This window comes from Trichosurus vulpecula, chromosome 1 (genome assembly GCF_011100635.1).
Source record: "Trichosurus vulpecula isolate mTriVul1 chromosome 1, mTriVul1.pri, whole genome shotgun sequence".
NCBI lineage: Eukaryota > Metazoa > Chordata > Mammalia > Diprotodontia > Phalangeridae > Trichosurus > Trichosurus vulpecula.
The window spans coordinates 566,580,318-566,600,416 of record NC_050573.1 but is presented as its reverse complement, the minus strand read 5'-3'; the positions used below and the strand labels follow the sequence as shown (position 1 = coordinate 566,600,416).

General features: G+C 36.7%; 1 protein-coding gene across 3 annotated transcripts in view; it reads left to right on the top strand.

Moving 5' to 3' along the window:
- ERCC6L2 (ERCC excision repair 6 like 2) overlaps positions 1-20,099 on the top strand; it is a 219,408-nt gene that overhangs the window by 14,143 nt on the left and 185,166 nt on the right. For all 3 annotated transcript variants that reach the window (XM_036741900.1, XM_036741899.1, XM_036741901.1), the window contains exon 3: positions 13,254-13,376. In XM_036741900.1, the coding sequence (XP_036597795.1) occupies positions 13,254-13,376 (123 nt within the window). The remainder of the gene's footprint in view (positions 1-13,253; positions 13,377-20,099) is intronic.

Below are 20,099 nucleotides of genomic sequence, written 5' to 3'. Positions count from 1 at the left end.
GCATAAAGAGGCAAAAAAAATTCTGCAATAGCCTTTTTAAAAATATAAAACAAAAGTTGTCAACACAAGTGTATTATTTTATGTAAAACATTTCCATATTAGTCATTTTGCACAAGAAGACTCAAATAAAAGAAAAAAAATGAAAGAAAGTGAAAAGTAGCATGCTTCAGTCTGTATTAAATCAATATCAGTTCTTTCTCTGGAGGCAGATGGTATGCTTCATCATTAGCTCTTCGGGATTGTCTTAGATCAGGGCTGTCCAAAATGCGGCTGGGCAGTGTGATTTATGTGGACCGCCTATAAGCATAGAAGTTTACATAAATGCTTCAGTAAAGGAAGCCAAGCTACCACAGAGCTCTTGCTAAAATGGCAAATCAAAATATATTATGTATTGTTTCAATAAAAACCTAAGATTGGATAGCCCTGTCTTAGATCATTGTATTTCTGAGAATAACTACGCCATTCACAGTTCTTCATCAAAAAATATTGCTGTTACTGTGTACAATGTTCTCCTGATTCTGTTTACTTCACTATGCATCAGTTCATGTAATTCTTTCTGGGGTTTTCTGAAATCATTCTTATGGCACAGTAATATTCCATTAGAATCATATACCACAGCTTGTTTAGCCATTCCCCAATTGATGGGCATCCCTTAGATTTCCAATTCTTAGCCACCACAAAAAGAGCTGCTATAAATATTTCTGTACGAATAGGTCCTTTTCCTGGATGTCTTTGGGATATAGACCTAGCAGTGGTATTTCTGGCTCAACGGGTATGCACAGTTTTATAGCCCTTTGAGCATAGTTCCAAATTGTTCTCCAGAATGGTTGGATTAGTTCACAACTCCACCACAGTGCATTAGTGTCCCAGTTTTCCCACATCCCCTCCAACATCCAACATTTTCCTTTTTTGTCACATTAGCCAATCTAATAGGCGTGAGGTATATCTCAGAGTTGTTTTAATTTGCATCTCTTTAATCAATAGTGATTTAGAGCATTTTTTCTTATAACTATAGATAGTTTTGATTTCTTTGTCTGAAAACTGTTTGTTCATATGCTTTGAATGTCTGTCAATTGGGGAATGACTTGTATTTTTATAAATTTGACTCAGTTTTCTGTATATTTGAGAAATGAGGCCTTTATCAGAGATACTTGTTAAAAAGTTTTCCCCCCAGTTTTCTTCTTTCCTTCCAGTTTTTTCATTGGTTTTGTTTGTGCAAAACCTTTTAAATTGAATATAATCAAAATTATCATTTCACATTTTGTAATGCTCTCTGTATCTTCTTTGGTCCTAAATTCTTCCCTCATCCATAAATCTGACAGATAAATTATTCCATGCTCTCTTAATTTGCTTATGTTATCACCCTTTATGTGTAAATCATGTGCCCATTTTGGTCGTCTCTTGCTTATGCATTGTAAGGTGTTGGTCTATACCTAGTTTCTGCCATACTGTTTTCCAGTTTTCCCAGCAGTTTTTGTCAAATGGTGAATTCTTTTTTTATTTGGTATTTTATTTTCCCCCAGTTACCTGTAAAAGCAATTTTTAACATTCCTTTTTAAAACTTTGAGTTCTGAATTCCCTCCCTCCCTCCCCACCCTCCATTGAGAAGGAAAGCTATTTGATATAGATTATACATGTGTAGTCATGTAAAACATTGCCATATTAGTCATGCGAAAGAAAACATAGACCCCCCCCCCCAAAAAAAAAGAAAGAAAAAGAAAGTTAAAAAAAAAGTACGCTTCGATCTGCATTCAGATACCTTCTGTTCTTTCTCTGGGGACGGATAGCATTTTTCATCATAAGTCTTTCAGAGTTGTCTTGGATCATTGTATTGCTGAGAATAGGTGTCGCTCATAGCTGATCATCTTACAATATTGCTGTTACTTTGTACAAAGTACACTTACTTTGCATCAGCTTGTGTAAATCTTTCCAGGTTTTTCCGAGAGCATCCTGCTCATCATTTCTTCAAGCACAGTAATATTCCTTCATAATCACATACTACGATTTGTTCAGCCATTCCCCGGTTGATGGGCATCCCTTTAGTGCCCAGTTCTTTGCCACCGGAAAAGAGCTGCTGTAAATATTTTTGTACATTATAGACCCTTTTCCCTTTTGTTTTTTTATCTCTTTTGGGATACGGACCTAGAAGTGCTAGGTCAAAGGTTATGCACGGTTTTATAGACCTTTGGGCATAGTTCTAAATTGTTCTACAGAATGGTTGAATCAGTTGGCAACTCCACTGACAGCACATTAATGTCTCATTTTCCCCACATCCCCTTCAATGCTTGTCATTTTCCTTTTCTGACCTGTTAGACAATCTAATAGGTATGAGGTAGTGCCTCAGAATTGTTTTAATTTGCATTTCTCCAATCAATAGTGAGTTAGAGCATTTTTTCTTATGGCTCCAGATAGCTTTGATTACTTCATCCAAAAACTATTCATGTCTTTTGATCATTTATCAATTGGGGAATGACTTTTATTTTTATAAATTTGACTCAGTTCTCTATATGTTTGAGAAATAAGTCCTTTTATCAGAGAAATTTCTTTCAAAATTTTTTTCACAGTCACTATTGCTAACTGTATTTCTCTTCATCCTATTCCACCCCCTCCCCACTGTTTATTCTATTCTCTCTCTCCTCTTCAAAAGTGTTTTGCTTCTCACTACTCCCTCCTGCAGTCTGCTCCCCCCTCCCCCGCACCGGCCGCTTTTTATTCTTCTCTTCCCCTCCTACTTTCCTGTAGGGTAAGACAGATTTCTCTACCTGACTGAGTGTGTATGTTATTCCCCCTTTGAGCCAATTCTGGTGAGAGTAAGGTTCAGTCATACCCCCTCAGCTGTCTTGTCTTCCCCTCCATTGTAAAAGCTTTTTCTTGCTTCTTTTACATGAGATCATTTACCGCTTTATACCTCTCTCTTGCCCTTTATCCCAGTACGTTACTCCCTCACCCTTACCTTTATTTTTTTAGATATCATGCCTTCATATTCAACTCACACCTGTGCCTTCTGTCTCTATATCCTCCTTCTAAGTGTCTTAATAATGAGACAGTTCATATGAGTTACAAGTATCATTTTCCCATATAGGAATGTAAACAGTTTAACATTATTAAATCCTTCATGATATCCCTTTCCAGTTTCCCTTTTTGTGTTTCTCTTGAGTCTTGTATTTGAAAGTCATATATTCTATTCGGCTCCGGTTTTTTCATCAAGAATGCTTGAAAGTCCTCTCTTTCATTGAATGTCCATTTTTTTCTCCTGAAATATTTTACTCAGTTTTGCTGGGTAGGTGATTCTTGGTTTTAATCCTAGCTCTTTTGACCTCCAGAATATCATAATCCAAGCCCTCCCTTTCCTTAATGTAGAACCTGCTAAATCTTGTATTATTCTGATTGTATTTCCACAATGCTTGAATTGTTTCTTTCTGGCTGCTTGCAATATTTCTCCCTGACCTGGGAACTCTGGAGCCACAGCTACTTCTGATCCAGTGCCCTGAGACCTGCTCCAGCCCTTTCTGTGCCTGCGCAGTCCATACTGGACTGAGCTCCTCTCTCAGACTGGTGCAATAGACCTTTCCTGTCAATTTTCCAGGTTGTCTTGGGCTGGAAATTTGTTTCATTCTGTCATTTTGTGGGTTCTACTGCTGTAGAATTTGTTTAGAGTAATTTTTTATAATTATTTGCAAGAGTTTGGGGAAGAGCTCAAGCAAGTCCCTGCTTTTACTCCAGTATCTTGACTTCACCCTGCCCCATCCCATTCTTTTTTTTTTTTTATCATGGCTTTTAGGTAGCCCCATAATTCTTAAATTATCTCTCCTAGATCTATTTTCCATGTCTGTTGTTTTTCTAGTAAGATATTTTACATTGTCCTCTATTTTTTTTTTCTTTTGGTTTTGTTTTTATTTGGTTTTTGACGTCTCAGAAAGTCATTAGTTTCCATTTGCTCAATTTTAATTTTTAAGGAATCATTTTCTTTTATGGGCTTTTATACCTCCTTTTTCATTTGGCCACTTATGCTTTTTATTTTTTCTTTAATTTAAAAATTTTTGGGGGGAATTTTATCATTTTTATTTAATATTTTAGTTTTCAACATTGATTTCCACAAGATTTTGAGTTACAAATTTTCTCCCCATTTCTATCCTACCCACCATTCGAAGATGGCATATATTCTGATCGCCTCATTCCCCAGTCAGCCCTCCCTTCTGTCACCCCATTTCCCTCCCATCCCCTTTCCCCTTACTTTCTTGTAGGGCAAGATAGATTTCTATTCCCCATTCCCTATATATCTTGTTTCCCAGCTGCATGCAAAAACAACTTTTTTTTTTGAGCATCTGCTTTTAAAACCTTGAGTTCCAAATTCTCTCCCCTCTTCCCTTCCCACCCACCCTCCCTAGGAAGGCAAGCAAATCAACATAGGTCAAACATGTATCATTATGTAAAACACTTCTACAATACTCATGTTGTGAAAGGCTAACTATTATTTTCTTCCATCCTATCCTGTCTCCCTTTATTCAGTTTTCTCCCTTGACCCTGTCCCTTTACAAAAGTGTTTGCTTTTGATTACTTCTTCCCCCCATCTGCCCTTCCTTCTATTGTCCCCCCCTTTTTTAAACCCCTTCCCCCTACTTTCCTTTGGGGTAAGATCCCCAATTGAGTGTGTATGTTATTCCCTCCTCTAGTCAAATCTGATGAGAGCAAGATTCACTCATTCCCCCTCACCTGCCTGCTCTTCCCTTCCAACAGAACTACTTTTTCTTGCCACTTTTATGTGAGATAATTTACCCCATTCTATCTCTCCCTTTCTCCCTCTCTCAATATATTCCTCTCTCACCCCTTAAATTTATTTCATTTTTGTAGATATCATCCCTTCATCTTCAACTCACCCTGTGCCCTCTGTCTATATATATGTATATTCCCTTCAACTACCCTAATACTGAGAAAGGTCTCATGTTTACACACATCATGTTTCCGTGTAGGAATGTAAACAAAACAGTTCAACTTTAGCAAGTCCCTTATGAATTCTCTTTCTTGTTTACCTTTTCATGATGTTCTTGATTCTTGTATTTGAAAGTCAGATTTTCTATTCAGCTATGGTCTTTTCATTGAGAAAGCTTGAAAGTCCTCTATTTTATTGAAAGTTCATATTTTGCCTTGGAGCATGATACTCAGTTTTGCTGGGTAGGTGATTCTTGGCTTTAATCCTAGCTCCTTTGACCTCCAGAATATCATATTCCAAGCCTTTCGATACCGTAATGTAGAAGCTGCTAGGTCTTGTATTATCCTGATTGTGTTTCCACAATACTCAAATTGTTTCTATCTGGCTGCTTACAGTATTTTCTCCTTGACCTGGGAGCTCTGGAATTTAGCTACAATATTCCTAGGAGTTTTCTTTTTGGGATCTTTTTCAGGAGGCGATTGATGGATTCTTTCAATTTCTATTTTACCCTCTGGCTCTAGAATATCAGAGCAGTTTTCCTTGATAATTCTTTGAAAGATGATATCTAGGCTCTTCTTTTGACCTTGGCTTTCAGGTAATCCAATAATTTTTAAATGACCTCTCCTGGATCTATTCTGCAGGTCAGTGGTTTTTATAATGAGATATTGCACATTGTCTTCCATTTTTTTCATTCCTTTGGTTTTGTTTTATAATATCTTGATGTCTCATAAAGTCACTGGCTTTCACTTGCTCCAATCTAATTTTTAAGGTGGTATTTTCTTCAGTGGTCTTTTGGACCTCCTTTTTCATTTGACTAATTCTGCCTTTCAGAACATTCTTTTCTTCAGTGGCTTTTTGGAGCTCTTTTACCATTTGGCCTAATCTGTTTTTTAAGGTGTTATTTTCTTCAGTATTTTTTTGTTACTCCTCTACCAAACTGTCGACTTGTTCATGATTTTCTTGCATCACTCTCATTTCTCTTCCCAGTTATTCCTCCGTGTCTATTACTTGATTTTCAAAATCCTTTTTAAACCTTCTATGTCCTTTGACCAATTCATATTTTTTTTGCATGCTTTGGATGCAGGAGCTTTAACATTGTTATCTTCTTCTGAGTGTATGTTTTGAACTTTATTGTCACCATAGTAACTTTTTATGGTCAGAATCTTTTTCTGTTGTTTGCTCATTTTCCCAGCCTAATTCTTGACTTTTAAATCTGTTAAAGTAGGGCTCTGCTTCCAGGTTGGAGACTGTCTCAAGCTTCAGGGGTTTTATGCAGCTGTTTTCAGAGATGCTTCTAGGGCTTTGTAAGTTTTCAGTTCTTCCAAGGTAGTATGATCTGAGGAGAGGTGTGTTTACTACTCTCCTGGCTTGTGCTCTGGGCTTCGAGCAACCACAAGAACTCTTTTCTGCCCTGAAACTATGACAAGGGTCCCAGCTCCACTCAGCAGCAAGCTCTGGTGTTCTAGTGCTCCTTCTTGCCCTGGGAATGCCTCCCAAGACTGTGACCCAAATCCAAGTATGGGCAAAGCAGCAGAGTCCTGCCTCAGTGCTAGTGAAGAGACCCCATGATCTCCTTCTTACCAGTTGTTTGACCTCCTTACCATCTGTGGGCTAAGAGCTCCAGAAACAGCTGCTTCTACTGTTGATTCTGTGACTCCCAAGGCCTGCTCATGTTTCGCTGGGGCCTGGTCTACATCAGCCTGCATTGGACTGTGCTCTGCTCCTACTCAGGTGTGACAGACCTTTTCTGCTGACTTTCTACATTGTCTTTAGCTTGAAAATTATTTCACCCTATCCTTTTGTGGGTTCTGCCACTTCAGGAATTGTTTTGTGGCATTATTTAAAGGTGTTCGAAGAGGTTTTGGGGACACCTCATTTGTATTGCTGCCTTTTCTCCCTCATCTTGGCTCCACCCTCCCAAATAGTGAATTTTTATCCCAGAAGTGTGGGGATGTTTGGGTTTATCAAACACTGGATTATCTTATTGTCATTCACTGCTGTGTCTTGTGTACCTAAGCTGTTCCACTGATCCACCATTCTATTTCTTAGCCAGTACCAGATTGTTTCGATAATTATCACTTTATAACACAGTTTGACATCTGGTACTGTTTGACTCCCTTCTTTTGCATTTTTTTCCATTGCTCCCCTTGATGTCCTTGAATTTTTGTTTTGATGAATTTTGTTATTATTTTTTCTAGGTCTGTAAATTTTTTTTTGATAGTTTGGTATGGCACCGAATAAATAGATTAATTTATGTAGAATTGTCATTTTTATTATATTGGCTCAGCCTGCCCATAAGCAATGAATATTTTTCCAGTTGTTTAGATGTGACTTAATTTGTGTGAAAAGTGTTTTTATATTTGTGTTCATATAATTCCTGGCTTTGTCTTGGCAAGTAGAATCCCAAGTATTTTATATTGTCTGCAGTTATTTAAAATAGAATTTCTCTTGCTGTCTCTTGCTGCTGAATTTTGTTGGTAATATTTAAAATGCTGATGATTTATTTGGGTTTATTTTGTATCCTGCAAGTTTGCTAAAATGGTTAATAATTTCAAGTAGTTTTTCAGTTGATTCTCCAAGATTTTCTAGGTATAATATCATATCATCTGCAAAGAGTGATAATTTTGTTTCATCATTGCACATTCTAATTCCTTTAATTTCTTTTTCTTCTCTTATTGCCATAGCTAACATTTCTAGTAATAGGGGTGATAATGGGCATCTTTGCTTCACCCTTGATTTAGGGTTAGGTGTTAATGGTTTTAGATAAATATGACTTATCATTTTAAGGTAAGCTCCCTTTATACCTGTGCTCTCTAGTGTTTTTAACAGGAATGCGTGCTGTATTTTGTGAAAGGCTTTTTCCTGTATCTATTAAGATAATCATATGATTTCTGTTGGTTTTGTTAGTAGATAGTTTCCCTAATATTGAGCCAGACCTGCATTCCTGGTATAAATCCCACCTGGTCATAATGTGTGATATTTGTGATATTGTAACAACAGTGCTACTCGCTGCTACTGTGGCTGTGTAAGGCCAATAACACTAGCACACAGGAGGGCTACTAGCACAGATTCCTTGATCTGCTTTTCTAAGGAAAGCAACTTTAAGGGGTTAACAATCTCACTTTAATTAAAGATACATATATCATTCAGGGGGAAAAGCCAGCACCCTGAACTTCAGAGAAAACACAAACAGAAATTACAAGCAGAAATTATATAGACAGAGCAAATAACACAAATCAGCAGACAGGGCTTCTAACTGTCTGTCCAAGACATTACCTACATAATTACAAGAGAGAGAAGCACCAACATCTGGGTTTTTCAAAGCCAAGGGGCTCCTTAATGGCTACCCAGAGTCTTGTCTGGTCAAATCACATAACACTCTTCCAGTGAGTGAGCCCCAAGCGAAATGCTAACCTCAGAACATATATACACTTCTTCAGGTTCAGAGGGTGTCACAACCATGGCACTCAAAACCATGTGCCCTAGGCCTTCCCATGACTTAAGCTGGTCATCAAAGATTCCCATTCAGTCAAAGACTCTTCATTGAAACAAAGGCAGGACTCAAGGGCACTTGATTGTCTTAGTGCTGAAAAGCACTCCAAAACAAAAGACAAGAAAAAGTCCCACTTTACTTGCCATTACAGATATATTGCTGTAATCTCTTTGCTAATATTTTATTTAAAATTTTTGCATCAATATTCATTAGGGAAATTGGTCTATAATTTTCTTTCTCTGTTTTGACTCTTTCTGGTTTGGGTATCAGCAACATATTAGCATCTTCAAAGGAATTTGGTAGGACTCCTTCTTTGCCTATTTTTCCAAAATAGTTTGTGTAGTATTAGGATAGATTGTTCTTGGGAGAATTCATTTGTGAATCCATCTGGTCCTTGGGATTTTTTTCTTAGGAAGTTACTTGATGGTTTATTCAATTTCTTTTTCTAAGATTAAGAATTTTATTTCTTCTTCCTTTAATCTGGGTGACATATTTTTGTAGATATTCATCCATTTCATTTAGATTGTCAAATTTATTGACACATAGTTGGGCAAATAGCTCCTAACAATTGTCTTAATTTCCTCTTCGTTGTTGGTAAGTTCACCCCTTTCATTTTTGATGCTAGTAATTTGTTTTTCTTCTTTACTTTTTTAAAATCTAAATTGATTAATTAATTAATAATAGATAAACCAATGGCTTATCAATTTTATTGGTTTTTTTCATAAAACCAGCTTCTTGTTTTATTTATTAGTTCAATGGTTTTCTTATTTCTTATTAAGGCCCGCAGGGATCGGTTTCTATTTGAGTTTTATACCACTGATGTAGATAACTCTCAGATGTTCTTATCCAGCCCTAATCTCTCTTGAGACATCCTGTTAGATACCTTGAATTGGATGTCCCATAGACATCTTAAATTCAGCATGTACAGAAGAAACTACTCTCTTTTCCTCAAAGCCTCCCTTCTTCCTGACTTCCCAATTACTGTCAAGGGTAACACTGTCCCTCCAGTCACCTACGCAATTTGGGTGTAACTGCTGACTCCTTGTCATCTAGGTGCATCCTTGACTCTCTCTCTAGCCCTCTACATCCAATTAGTTATCAAGTTCTGTTGTTTCTGCCTTAGAAATATCTCTTATTAGGGGGAGGAGGTAATCAAAAACAAACACTTTGGAAAGGGGACAGGGCCAAGGGAGAAAATTCAATCAAGGGGGATAGGTTAGGAAGGAGCAAAATATAGTGAGTCTTTCACAACATGAGTATTGTTGAAGGGTTATACATAATGATATGCATGTGGCCTATGTTGAATTGCTTGACTTCTTAGGGAGGGTGGGTGGGAAGGTAAGAGGGGAGAGAATTTGGAACTGAAAGTTTTAAAAACAGATGTTCAAAAACAAAAAAAAAAGTTTTTGCATGCAACTAGAAAATAAGATACACAGGCAGTGGGGTGTAGAAATTTGTCTTGTCCTGCAAGAAAGGAAGGGGAAAGGGGATGGGAGGGGAGTGGGGTGACAGAAGGGAGGGCTGACTGGGGAACAGGGCAACCAGAATATATGGCATCTTGGAGTGGGAGGGAGGGTAGAAATGGGGAGAAAATTTGTAATTCAAACTCTTGTGAAAATCAATGCTGAAAACTAAATATATTAAATAAATTAAATAATAAAAAAAATACAACCAAAAAAAAAAGAAATATCTCTTAGATATGGCTCCTCCTCTCCTCTAACACTGCCACTCCCCCAGAGCAGGTCCTTGTTGCCTCCTGGACTATGGCACTAGCCTGCTGGTTGGTCTTCCTGGCTCAAAATCCCCCTCACCAAATCTCTGTACTCATCTGCCAAAGTGATCTTCCTAAAACTCTAGTGGTTCCAGTGATTATCTCCAGGATCAAATATAAAATTCTCTCTTTGGTATTTAAATCCTTTCATGTCCTGGTCTCTTTCTGCCTTCCCATACCTTACTCCCTTCCATGTAGTGACATTGGCTGTTACTCATGTAATACAAGGAAAATTAGGAACCCCTGAGAAATCCCTAGCTACTGACAAGCACCCCCAGAAAGAATGGACTCAGATATCTTTGGTATTTAGCAAACCCCCTGGGACTCCCTGACTCCACCAGGAAATGAGATTATCCCACTAGTATGATAACCTGACTGAATCTTTTGATCAGCCAGGACCTTTGTCAGTAGCTAGGGGTTTCTCAGGGGTTCCTAATTTTCCTTGTATTACACTCACACAGCATACCCCATCTCTTGTCTCTGGGCATTTTCACTGGCCGCCCCTGATGCCTGACATGCTCTTCCTCCTCACCCCCACCTCATGGCCCTGGCTTCCTTCAAGTCTCACCTTCTGTAAAAAGCCTTTCCCCATTCTCTTTAAGTTTAACACCTTCCCTCTGACACTGCCCTCAGTTTATCCTACTACATCTTGTTTGTACACAGTTGTTTGCATGTTGCCTTTCCAGTTAGATTGTATATTCCTAGAAAACAGAAACTTTTTTTTTTTACTTTCTTTGTGTCCTTGGTGCCTAACACAGTGCACAGAACTCAGCATTTGATAAAGGATGGTTGGTTGTTGTCCTTGGTTCTTCCCAAAGAAGACCAAAATGACATCACTCTGTTAGATTCAAGTTACATTATGTCCAGCTCTGACTGATCAGACCAGTATGAGCTGGGGATGTTCTGCCACAGGTCGGGCACCAATAGTCCATGTGAACATTTGGGGTGGATTCTCTAAATTTGTGCACCTTGCTTTCTTTTGACCTACTTCAGTTCTGCTTTGCTTATAGAGCACAGCATCATCATAGTTGACAGACTGTCCTGCTTTTGTATTTTCATTCTTTGACATATATTATCCTCTTTGACATCTTGAAAATTAATTCCTGATTGTTTATAAACATTTTTTTGTCTGAAGCACAGACTATTTTTTCTATGTACTATTTTCATTTCCTGCATTTCCAATATTAACACTGATGAGAATGAATAGATTGTCCTTGAATACTGGCAAATCTATTCCATTTCATGGCTTTGTTTTCCTTTAAACTTCATTCCTCAGGATGGTCTAAATCAGTGGTGTCTTAAGCTAAGCTCTCATTTGCCCAACCAGATGCCTTTTACCTACTCTCTTCTGTAGCAGTAGTGCATATAATCTTTTGCAGTTGTGTTTTGCAAATGAGCTTGCACTCTAAACTAGTGTTGCCCTTGGCTGCCATTTGTTTTGTCAAGGAGATCAAATATTTCCTTGCTGGAATGGCTTCTGACCCCTTTCTGCTACCTCATTATAGTAATTGGTTAAACTTCTCCAAGCAATGTCTACTTTGTTCATTTCCATTTTTTGGCAATTTGTTTAAATGAGCTGGGTTTAGTAACAGCAAACAGTATTCTTTCCTCATCTTGATCTTGTACTCACAGGATTCTTATCTTTTCTCTTTTAATTAGGTATTGATTTTGACCTTTGCTCTAAGCAGTGCATGATCCGATCGCATAGAGACATTTGATTCTGAAATGACTACTGTATTGCTAAATTTTGATGATGTGCTTGCAGTAAAAAGCCTTGGGTAGTAAAGAACAATTGGATGAAAGATAGGAAGATCTGGATTCTTCTAGTCCCCCTCTGACATACTGGGGGAAGAGGAAGGGGACCTTACCTCTGAGTGCCTCAAGCAGCTTCCCAAGATTATAAATTAGAAAACAATTGCCTTCTTACTTTAGTAGATTGTGTTCCCTTGCTGGGAGCTGCTCACATCCATGAAAGCATAGGTCCAGACCTAAAAAAAAAAGACTTAGAAAAATATGACAAGGACTGTGTCTGAGACCATCGTCTGTCTTATCCTGTCATAAGAAAGCAGATTGTTCAGGTCAGAACAGCAAGTAGATTAATTCATTCAGGCTGGGGTTAGGCAGACTGAGTAATGTCTTTGGGAGGTGCATTCAGGGAATTGTTCGATTTGCATGATTTCTTGCTCCAAATCCCTAGGAAGTAGGTGTAGCCACCAGAGTTGGGCATTCGTAGGTAGGGAGGGAAGTGAGGAGAGTCCCCTCATTTTGGGACAGGGGGAGGTAGGTAGCAGGGTGCTCTTCGCATCCCAAATTGGAATTTGGAATTCATTTTCCCATAGAAACATCTGTTGCACATGGTAGTTAGAAGTTGTATTGTTATTACAGTCTTAGAGTGTGTGTTGTAGTGTAGCCAGACTTTTTGGTCTCAGGTCACCTTTATATTTTTAAAAAATTATTGAGAACCTTAGCCAAAGAGCTTTTGTTACGTGGGTTATATTAATGGTATTTACCATATTAGGAATTAAATGTCATAGCATTATTGTGAAAACAGTTTTGACCTTCTGGCTATATCCCTGAAAGGTTCTCAGAGATTCCCCAGGGGTCCCCAGCCCATACTTTAAGAACTTGGTCTAGTGTATTCAGGATAACCACCACATAGAATACTTTTTCCTCTTCCTTCCCTTCCCCCATAGTCTCTTCCTCCTCCAGTGTGTTTGAAGTGAGAAGTAACAGTCTTACAAATGACCTTTTGGAACATAACCTGATTTGTAAATTGTGGACTGATCCGTAGTAATCCCTCCAAAAGTTGAATAGGTTAATAAATTAGATAGGTCCTAGAATAACATCAGTGGGAATTTCATAGTGAATTTAAAGCATACTTTTTTTTTTTAATTGATGGAAGCAAGGAGGAAAATAGTTAATTGTTCCTCTGCAACTGATACATTATTTCTGTCTTAAATTTCATTAAGTGTGTTAAAGTTGTGGGAGTACCAGTTCACTATTTGGTTTTGTCCGGTTTGATGTATTTTGTGTAATGTTTGCAAATATTCTTTCCCTAGGTAATTTCATTTCTGGCTGCAGTGCTGCATAAAAAGGGTACACGAGAGGATATTGAAAATAATATGCCAGAGTTTTTGTTAAAGAATATGAAAAAGGACTCTTCTATTTGTGCTCCAAAGAAGGTAAAGTGTACAGAAATCCTTAATTCATTGATAGCTGTCTTTGTAAAGTAGTCAACATGAATTTTAATATTTACAACCAGCTAGATTAGTTTGAAAACAGTATTTTAAGGAAAAAACCAAAACATTTACGTTATAGATTTTAGCTCTCTGTGGACTGTTAAATATGATTTAACTTTGAGAAAGACAATCTATTTTCAAGGTATGATGTTATCTTAAAAAGTATTCATGTCCTAGGTTGGTATTGACTATTATGTGTATATTGTCAAAGTATAGATTAGCATAATATGTACCAATTAAAGAATATTTGAGCATTTCAGCATTGTGTAGGTGTATTTTGTGAATGAAAGGAAGAAAATTGGTTATATTTTCTTTGTACTATTCATTATTTTAAAGTATTTCTGAAATTCTTTATTTCCAAATATATCCCTCTTCCCTCTCCTCCCTAGCCTTTCATCTTTTGTAACAAAAAAGCAAAAAAAGAAAGAGGAGCTGAAAGCCATTCAACGAAAGTACCCAGCTCACCTGCTGACTCTGATATGCAGTGCTCCACATCCTTAATCTGCAGAGAATGGGGAGATGTTATTTGTCTTGTCTTTACTTCAGGGTGAAACTTAGTTACAAGTGCAGAGTTCAGTTCTAGTTTTCCTTCCATTTACATTATTACAGTCATGGTGTATAGCTTTTCTTCACTCTGCATCGGTTCATGTAAATCTTGCCACGATTCATTATTATGATGTACCATTAATCACGTACTTGTCTAACTGTCAGTTACATTTTCACATGACGTTAGATTGTAGATACTGTTCATGGAGATGATTTCAGGATATTGCAACTGAGTCAAATATTTAATAGCAAATTGTAATGAAGAGAACATTGAGAAAGCTATAAGGACAACCGTTCTGGGCTCAAAGCTGTTGCTCCCTATAACACTTTAGGTTCTGGGTACTACATTTAAGGACGTTGTTCTGAATGGCGGGCACACAGGAAGTTAACCAAATGGTGAAGGATCCTGCGATCAGGCTGTAGGAGGTTTGGTTGATGAAACTGGAGAAGAGAATTTGTGGGGAAGGAGTAATAATTGTCTTCAGATATTTGAAGGGGTGACATGTGGAAGAATGGTTACTGTCAATCCTGTTCATTTATTAATCACTTAATATTAAGGCACTGTGGGAAGCACTTTACAGGTTTTATTTCATTTTATCCTCACAACAGTCCTGTAATAGGAACTATTGTTATCTTATCAAAGTAACGATTTTATCTGTTAACAATAAATAACAACCCTTATCTGTTATTATATTAACAACCTTATAATAGCCATTATTAGCCTCATTTTACACTTCCGAAGACTGGAGCAGGCAGAGGTTTCAACAACTTGTCCAGGGTCACATGGCTGGGAAATAAGTGTCTAAGACTGGATTTGAACTTAGGTCTTCCTGACTCTGGGTCCAGCCCTCTCTTCACCTAACTGCCTCAAGTAGGAAAAAAAGTGGGAGAGGGTGGGCATAAGTAAGGGAAGGAACTGGTTAAAAAATAGAAAAGTAGATGAGTGGAAGAGACTGGATAAGGAACGGTGTTTTAATTAACCCGAGTACGTAAAGTTCTTTGGAAAGAATTCCCTGTTTGATAAAAAATTGCTGAGAAAATTGGAAAGCATTGCGTTAAAATTAGACATAGAGTAACATTTTAAACCTTATACCTTAATAAGGTTAAAATTAATTTGTATACTGAACTGAATATTAAAAATTATATCGCAATGATATTAAAAAGCTTTCCTACAGATATAATCAACCACACTAGGATAAGAAGGCTAATTTTTAAAAAGTGCCCCATGACGAATGGGTAAGATTTGAACACAGAGAGAGGAAAAAGGAGGATATGTCATGAGGGGGTAGTAGAGTGAGCAAATATACTGAGATTTTTGGCAAATAATCTTTGCATCAGGTATCTCTGACATAAGTAATCTCTGATGTGGATATACGTACACGCAAGCACAGACATCATATATATATGTGTGTGTGTTTGTATACATATGCACATATACACACATAAACACACATACATGTACATATGTGTATATATGGAACTAGCACAAACATATAAGACCAAAAAACTTTCCTTGAAGGGTAAGTGGTTAGATAGAGGATATGAACAAATAGTTCTCAAAAGAATTATGAACTGTTAACAACCTTATGAACATTGCTACAGATCACTGATAATAAGAATAATGCAAATCAAAAACATCTCAAACTTTCACCTCAAATCTAGGAAATTGTCAAGATGACAGAAGATAGGGACAGTCAGTGTTAGTGGGTTGTAGAAAGGTATATTCGTGGTGTGTGGCTATGAATTGATCCAAGCGTTTTGGAAAACAGTTTGGAATTATGTGAAGAACCAGAGATCCTACTAGTAGGGGCATCAGTGAAAAGAGAACAGTCCTATATATGCCAGATTACTTACAGTAGCACTTGAAATGTTTGCAAAGAACTGGAAACAAAATGGAAACCCATTGACTGGGAAATGAGTCCACAAATACACAAAAAATGAATTTTATGGAATATTGCTGTACTGTTGAGTACAAAGAATAGAGAAGTGTTTGAACTTATGCAAAGTAAAGTAAACAGAACCAGGAAAGCAACACACACACACACACATACACACATAATGATTACAGCAATCTAGATGGCAGAACAGCAATTAACAGGACAATTAAAACTGAATGCTCTGTAATTATGATAGCCAAGATTGGCCCTCAAAAGAGAAATTCGAATTCATATCTCTTCCATTTTTGCAAGGGCATAGTAATAGGGATCTATAATACTACATGTAGTGTTGGTTGATATATTGGTTAGTTTTTCTAAACCATTTTATCTCTTTTTTAAGTTTTTTTGCTAAAAGAGTTGGTTTCGCGTTTGAGGGCTAGATATATTGGGAGATTATGATGTTATAAAAACAAATTATATCAATAAAATTTTTAAATGGTGTGTTTGCCTCTGAAACATTTAGAAATAAAAAGTGTGGTTTTATCAGCATTTAGGAATCAAGTACTTTTGCTTTGTTAAAAAAAAATTAGATCATATATTTGTACAGCAGGTATAATTGTAAAGACATTCTGAAAAATGAACTTCAGGACTCATAAACAAAATCATTCTTGAAATGAATTGAACATTATAAATTAAGGAATGGTGGTTTGGAGTATGTGTATGAGATATGATACATCTCTGTGCACATTTGAGAACTTTTCAAGTGTGAATAAATCATCTGAGAATGTATGAAATAGATGTTTTGTGCCAAGAATAAATTCCTAAAGTAAAAAGACATGAAGTATGCCTTTCACATATTGATACTTGGAAAAGCTCCTAAAATTGAGGCCCTTCATTTTGGGATGGGGTTCAGTGGTCATGAAAATGAAACATAGTAAATTCATTTAAAAATCCTCATTTGTGTCTTAAATATCAATCCCTTAAGGATTTCAAGCATATTTTTCAGCAATAAAGTGGAGGAAGACTGATTTAACACTATAGAGGGAAGGCAAGTAGCATATGTAGGAATGCAAGCCATGGTTGAAAAGAAATCTTTTAAAAATATTTGGTATACATTTTTTGTTCATTGAAAATTCTAAATGGAACTCCCTGTATTCTTAATACCAGAGTAAAAATTGCCAGTTATACGTTACCCTCCCTGAAATGAGAAAATTAACATCGCTGACTCTGTTTTAAGTTTGTTGGTGTGATAAAAGTGAATATGAGTAGAAGTGCAATATTGTAGACTTCTCAGAGACAGCAAGCAAGCAAGCAAGACTTTAATCAGTGATGTACACTTTTGTCTCCTAAAGATACCTTTCTGACTTTCCAAAGCTTAACTCTGTACTTCCCAGACTAACTTGTACTTCCAAGTACAATCACTGCCCTATTTCGTTTCTACACATTTAATCACTTTAGTACTGTCATCTGGCCCAGGGGTGGAGAACCTGTGGCCTGGAGGCCACATATGGCCCTCTAGGTCCTCAAGTATGGTCTTTTAATTAAAACCAAACTTCACAAAACAAATCCCCTTAATGAAAGGATTTGTTCTGTAAAATTTGGATTCAGTCAAAAGGCCGCACCCAAGGACCTAGAAAGCCATATGTGGCCTTGAGGCCACAAGTTCCCTACCCCTTTATTCTGGCATGTTCTCTTTTTTCTTCATTTTGTCTATCCAGATATTACTCATTTATTATCAATTCTTATTCTTTATGAGGGCTCTAACTCACAAATTTATTACTTTCCTACAGATTCATAACACTTAATTTTGTGTACTGTACCCTATTATTTATGTATTTTCTTGTGAAGTCTTGTTTATTAATAGTAGCTAACAGTCTTATGTTACTTTGTGGATTTCAGAGCACTTTACATACATTTTTTCATTAGAACCTTTTAACAGCGATGTGAGGTAGATGCTATCATTATTTTACGGATTTGGAAACAGACTCAGAGAGTTGAAGTGAATTGTCCACAGTCACATAGCAAATGTGCCAAGGGCATATTTGAATTTAGGTTCCTCTTCTGGTGCCACATCTAACACTCTTGACTACTCCATGTTTGTTCCCTCTCATATTATTATTCAATTCTTGTATTATTTTAAACTTTTCATTCGTCTAGACCATGGATTTTCTGCATGTCCCTGATAGCACCTAGGACCTAAGTGCTATGCATATAATTAGTATCTATGAGATATTTCATAGAATAATGAAGTTTAGAGTTGGAAGGGATCTTTGAGATCTCTTATTGTACAGGTGAGGAAATTGAGGCCAAAATAATGATATAAAATTCATGCATTTAGTCTTCTTCGGGCCTAAAATGATGCTAATTTTGCAAAACTTTACTGAGAGATACACTTAGACTAAACACACAAGATACCTTTCAAACACGTATCGTTCATGTCATTGTGCCAGTTAAGGTAGCGCTTCTTACTCTGGGGTCTGTGTGTAGACTTCACACACATATGTATCTTTATGTTCATTTCTATCTAAATGAAATTTAGTATTTCATTCAGTTATGAAGGTAGGCAGCAAAGGTTGTTCTGAGAATGGGTCCAAAGTCTTCATCACACTGTCCCATTGAATTACAAAGGCTGTATTTAACAGGATTCTAACTGAAAGAGTATTTTTCTCTGAAGACCTAGGCCAGCTTTCATTTAAGTCAGGGCTGTCCAACCTTAGGTTTTTTTTGAAACAATAGACAATATATTTTGATTTGCTGTTTTAGTGAGATCTCAGCTGTAGCTCCACTTCCTTTACTAAAGCATTTATGTAAATTTCTATGCTCGTAGGCAGGCTGCATTTTGGACAGCCCTGATTTAAGTATAATGTAGCTTAACCAAAAGAAAATTAGGTGATTTAAAATTAAAAATTAGGTGAATTAGCATTCTTTGTTAAGCTTTGGTTCCAGCATAAGAGTCATTGCTTGTTACTTGATGGGATTTTAATTTTGTTTACAAGTCATTTAAGCAATGCATATTTTTAACAAATAGTATTTGAAGACAACTCCAACTTTTTTTTTTTTTAAATCACCCACTGGTATTGAATTGGGAAAGACCGCCAAAATTGTTCTGTTGGTAACTGATGCAGCATTCATACATGTGCTTTCCATTTTATTCTTTGGTATCATTTACTTAGAAAAAGATTTTTAAAATAAACTATTTAAATAAAATATTCATACAGTAACAGTAAGCACTTCAGGCTCTTTCTTCCCTTTTACCTGTAACGGAATTTCCCTAATCATTCTGTTATACTTTACTATAAAGATGAGTTACTGAGCTTTTACATTTGCCCTACATGATTTCTAAGTGCCAGCAATGTTAGCAACCCCTCGAAAGTTCAAGAAATATTGTTCCCACCTTAAAAATTGAAATCCTTTTGGGTTCTTGGGGCTAATGCTATTGGTACTTTCAGATCGATGGGAATCTTTTTATGATGGCCTCCAAAATTTATATCTGTCGACTATGTGCTTTGATGGAATTTGAATACAATATTTTTTTTTAATCATAATAGCTAATGTTTATATAGCACTTTATGTTACCTCATTTGATCCTTCCAGGACCCTATGAGGTAGATACTCGAGTATTGTCCTCAATTTATGAATGAGGAAACTGAGTCGTAGTTTTAGTGACTCATCCAAAAATCACAACCTCACTTAATTCTTATCTTTGTGCAAACATGAAAAGGGGAAAAGAAAAAAAAAACCCTTTAAAAACAGGTTTTGTGTCTAGCTTCTTTAACTTTATATTTTAAGACAGGAATAAAAGAAGGTCAAGGAATAATAATCTTTCCACCAGAAGACAAAATATGTTTAGTAGTGACCAACCTATGATTGGCAGTGAAGTGAGAAGAAAGAACTGTCATTGATTGAGTCATTCTCTTCTTCATCAAATTCTCCCCTTCCCTACTTTCCTGTGGAGGTGAGGGAGAGATATATCATATTTATTTCTGTCCTAACAAACATTATCCAACCTTAACATTTTGGGATAGAGGTGACCTTACCTGTGGTTAATGATATTCTTTCATTTCTTATTAAACCATACTCTTTCAGTGTATATAGCCAGTTCCCATCTTTATATAGGAATAGGATTGACATTGATAAATTTATAGATAATCCTTAAGTCTACCAGCCCAGGGGTAGCCAAGGAATAGAAAACAGATTGATAAAAATGCTGAAAACAAAATTAGATTATCTCAGATTGGACAAG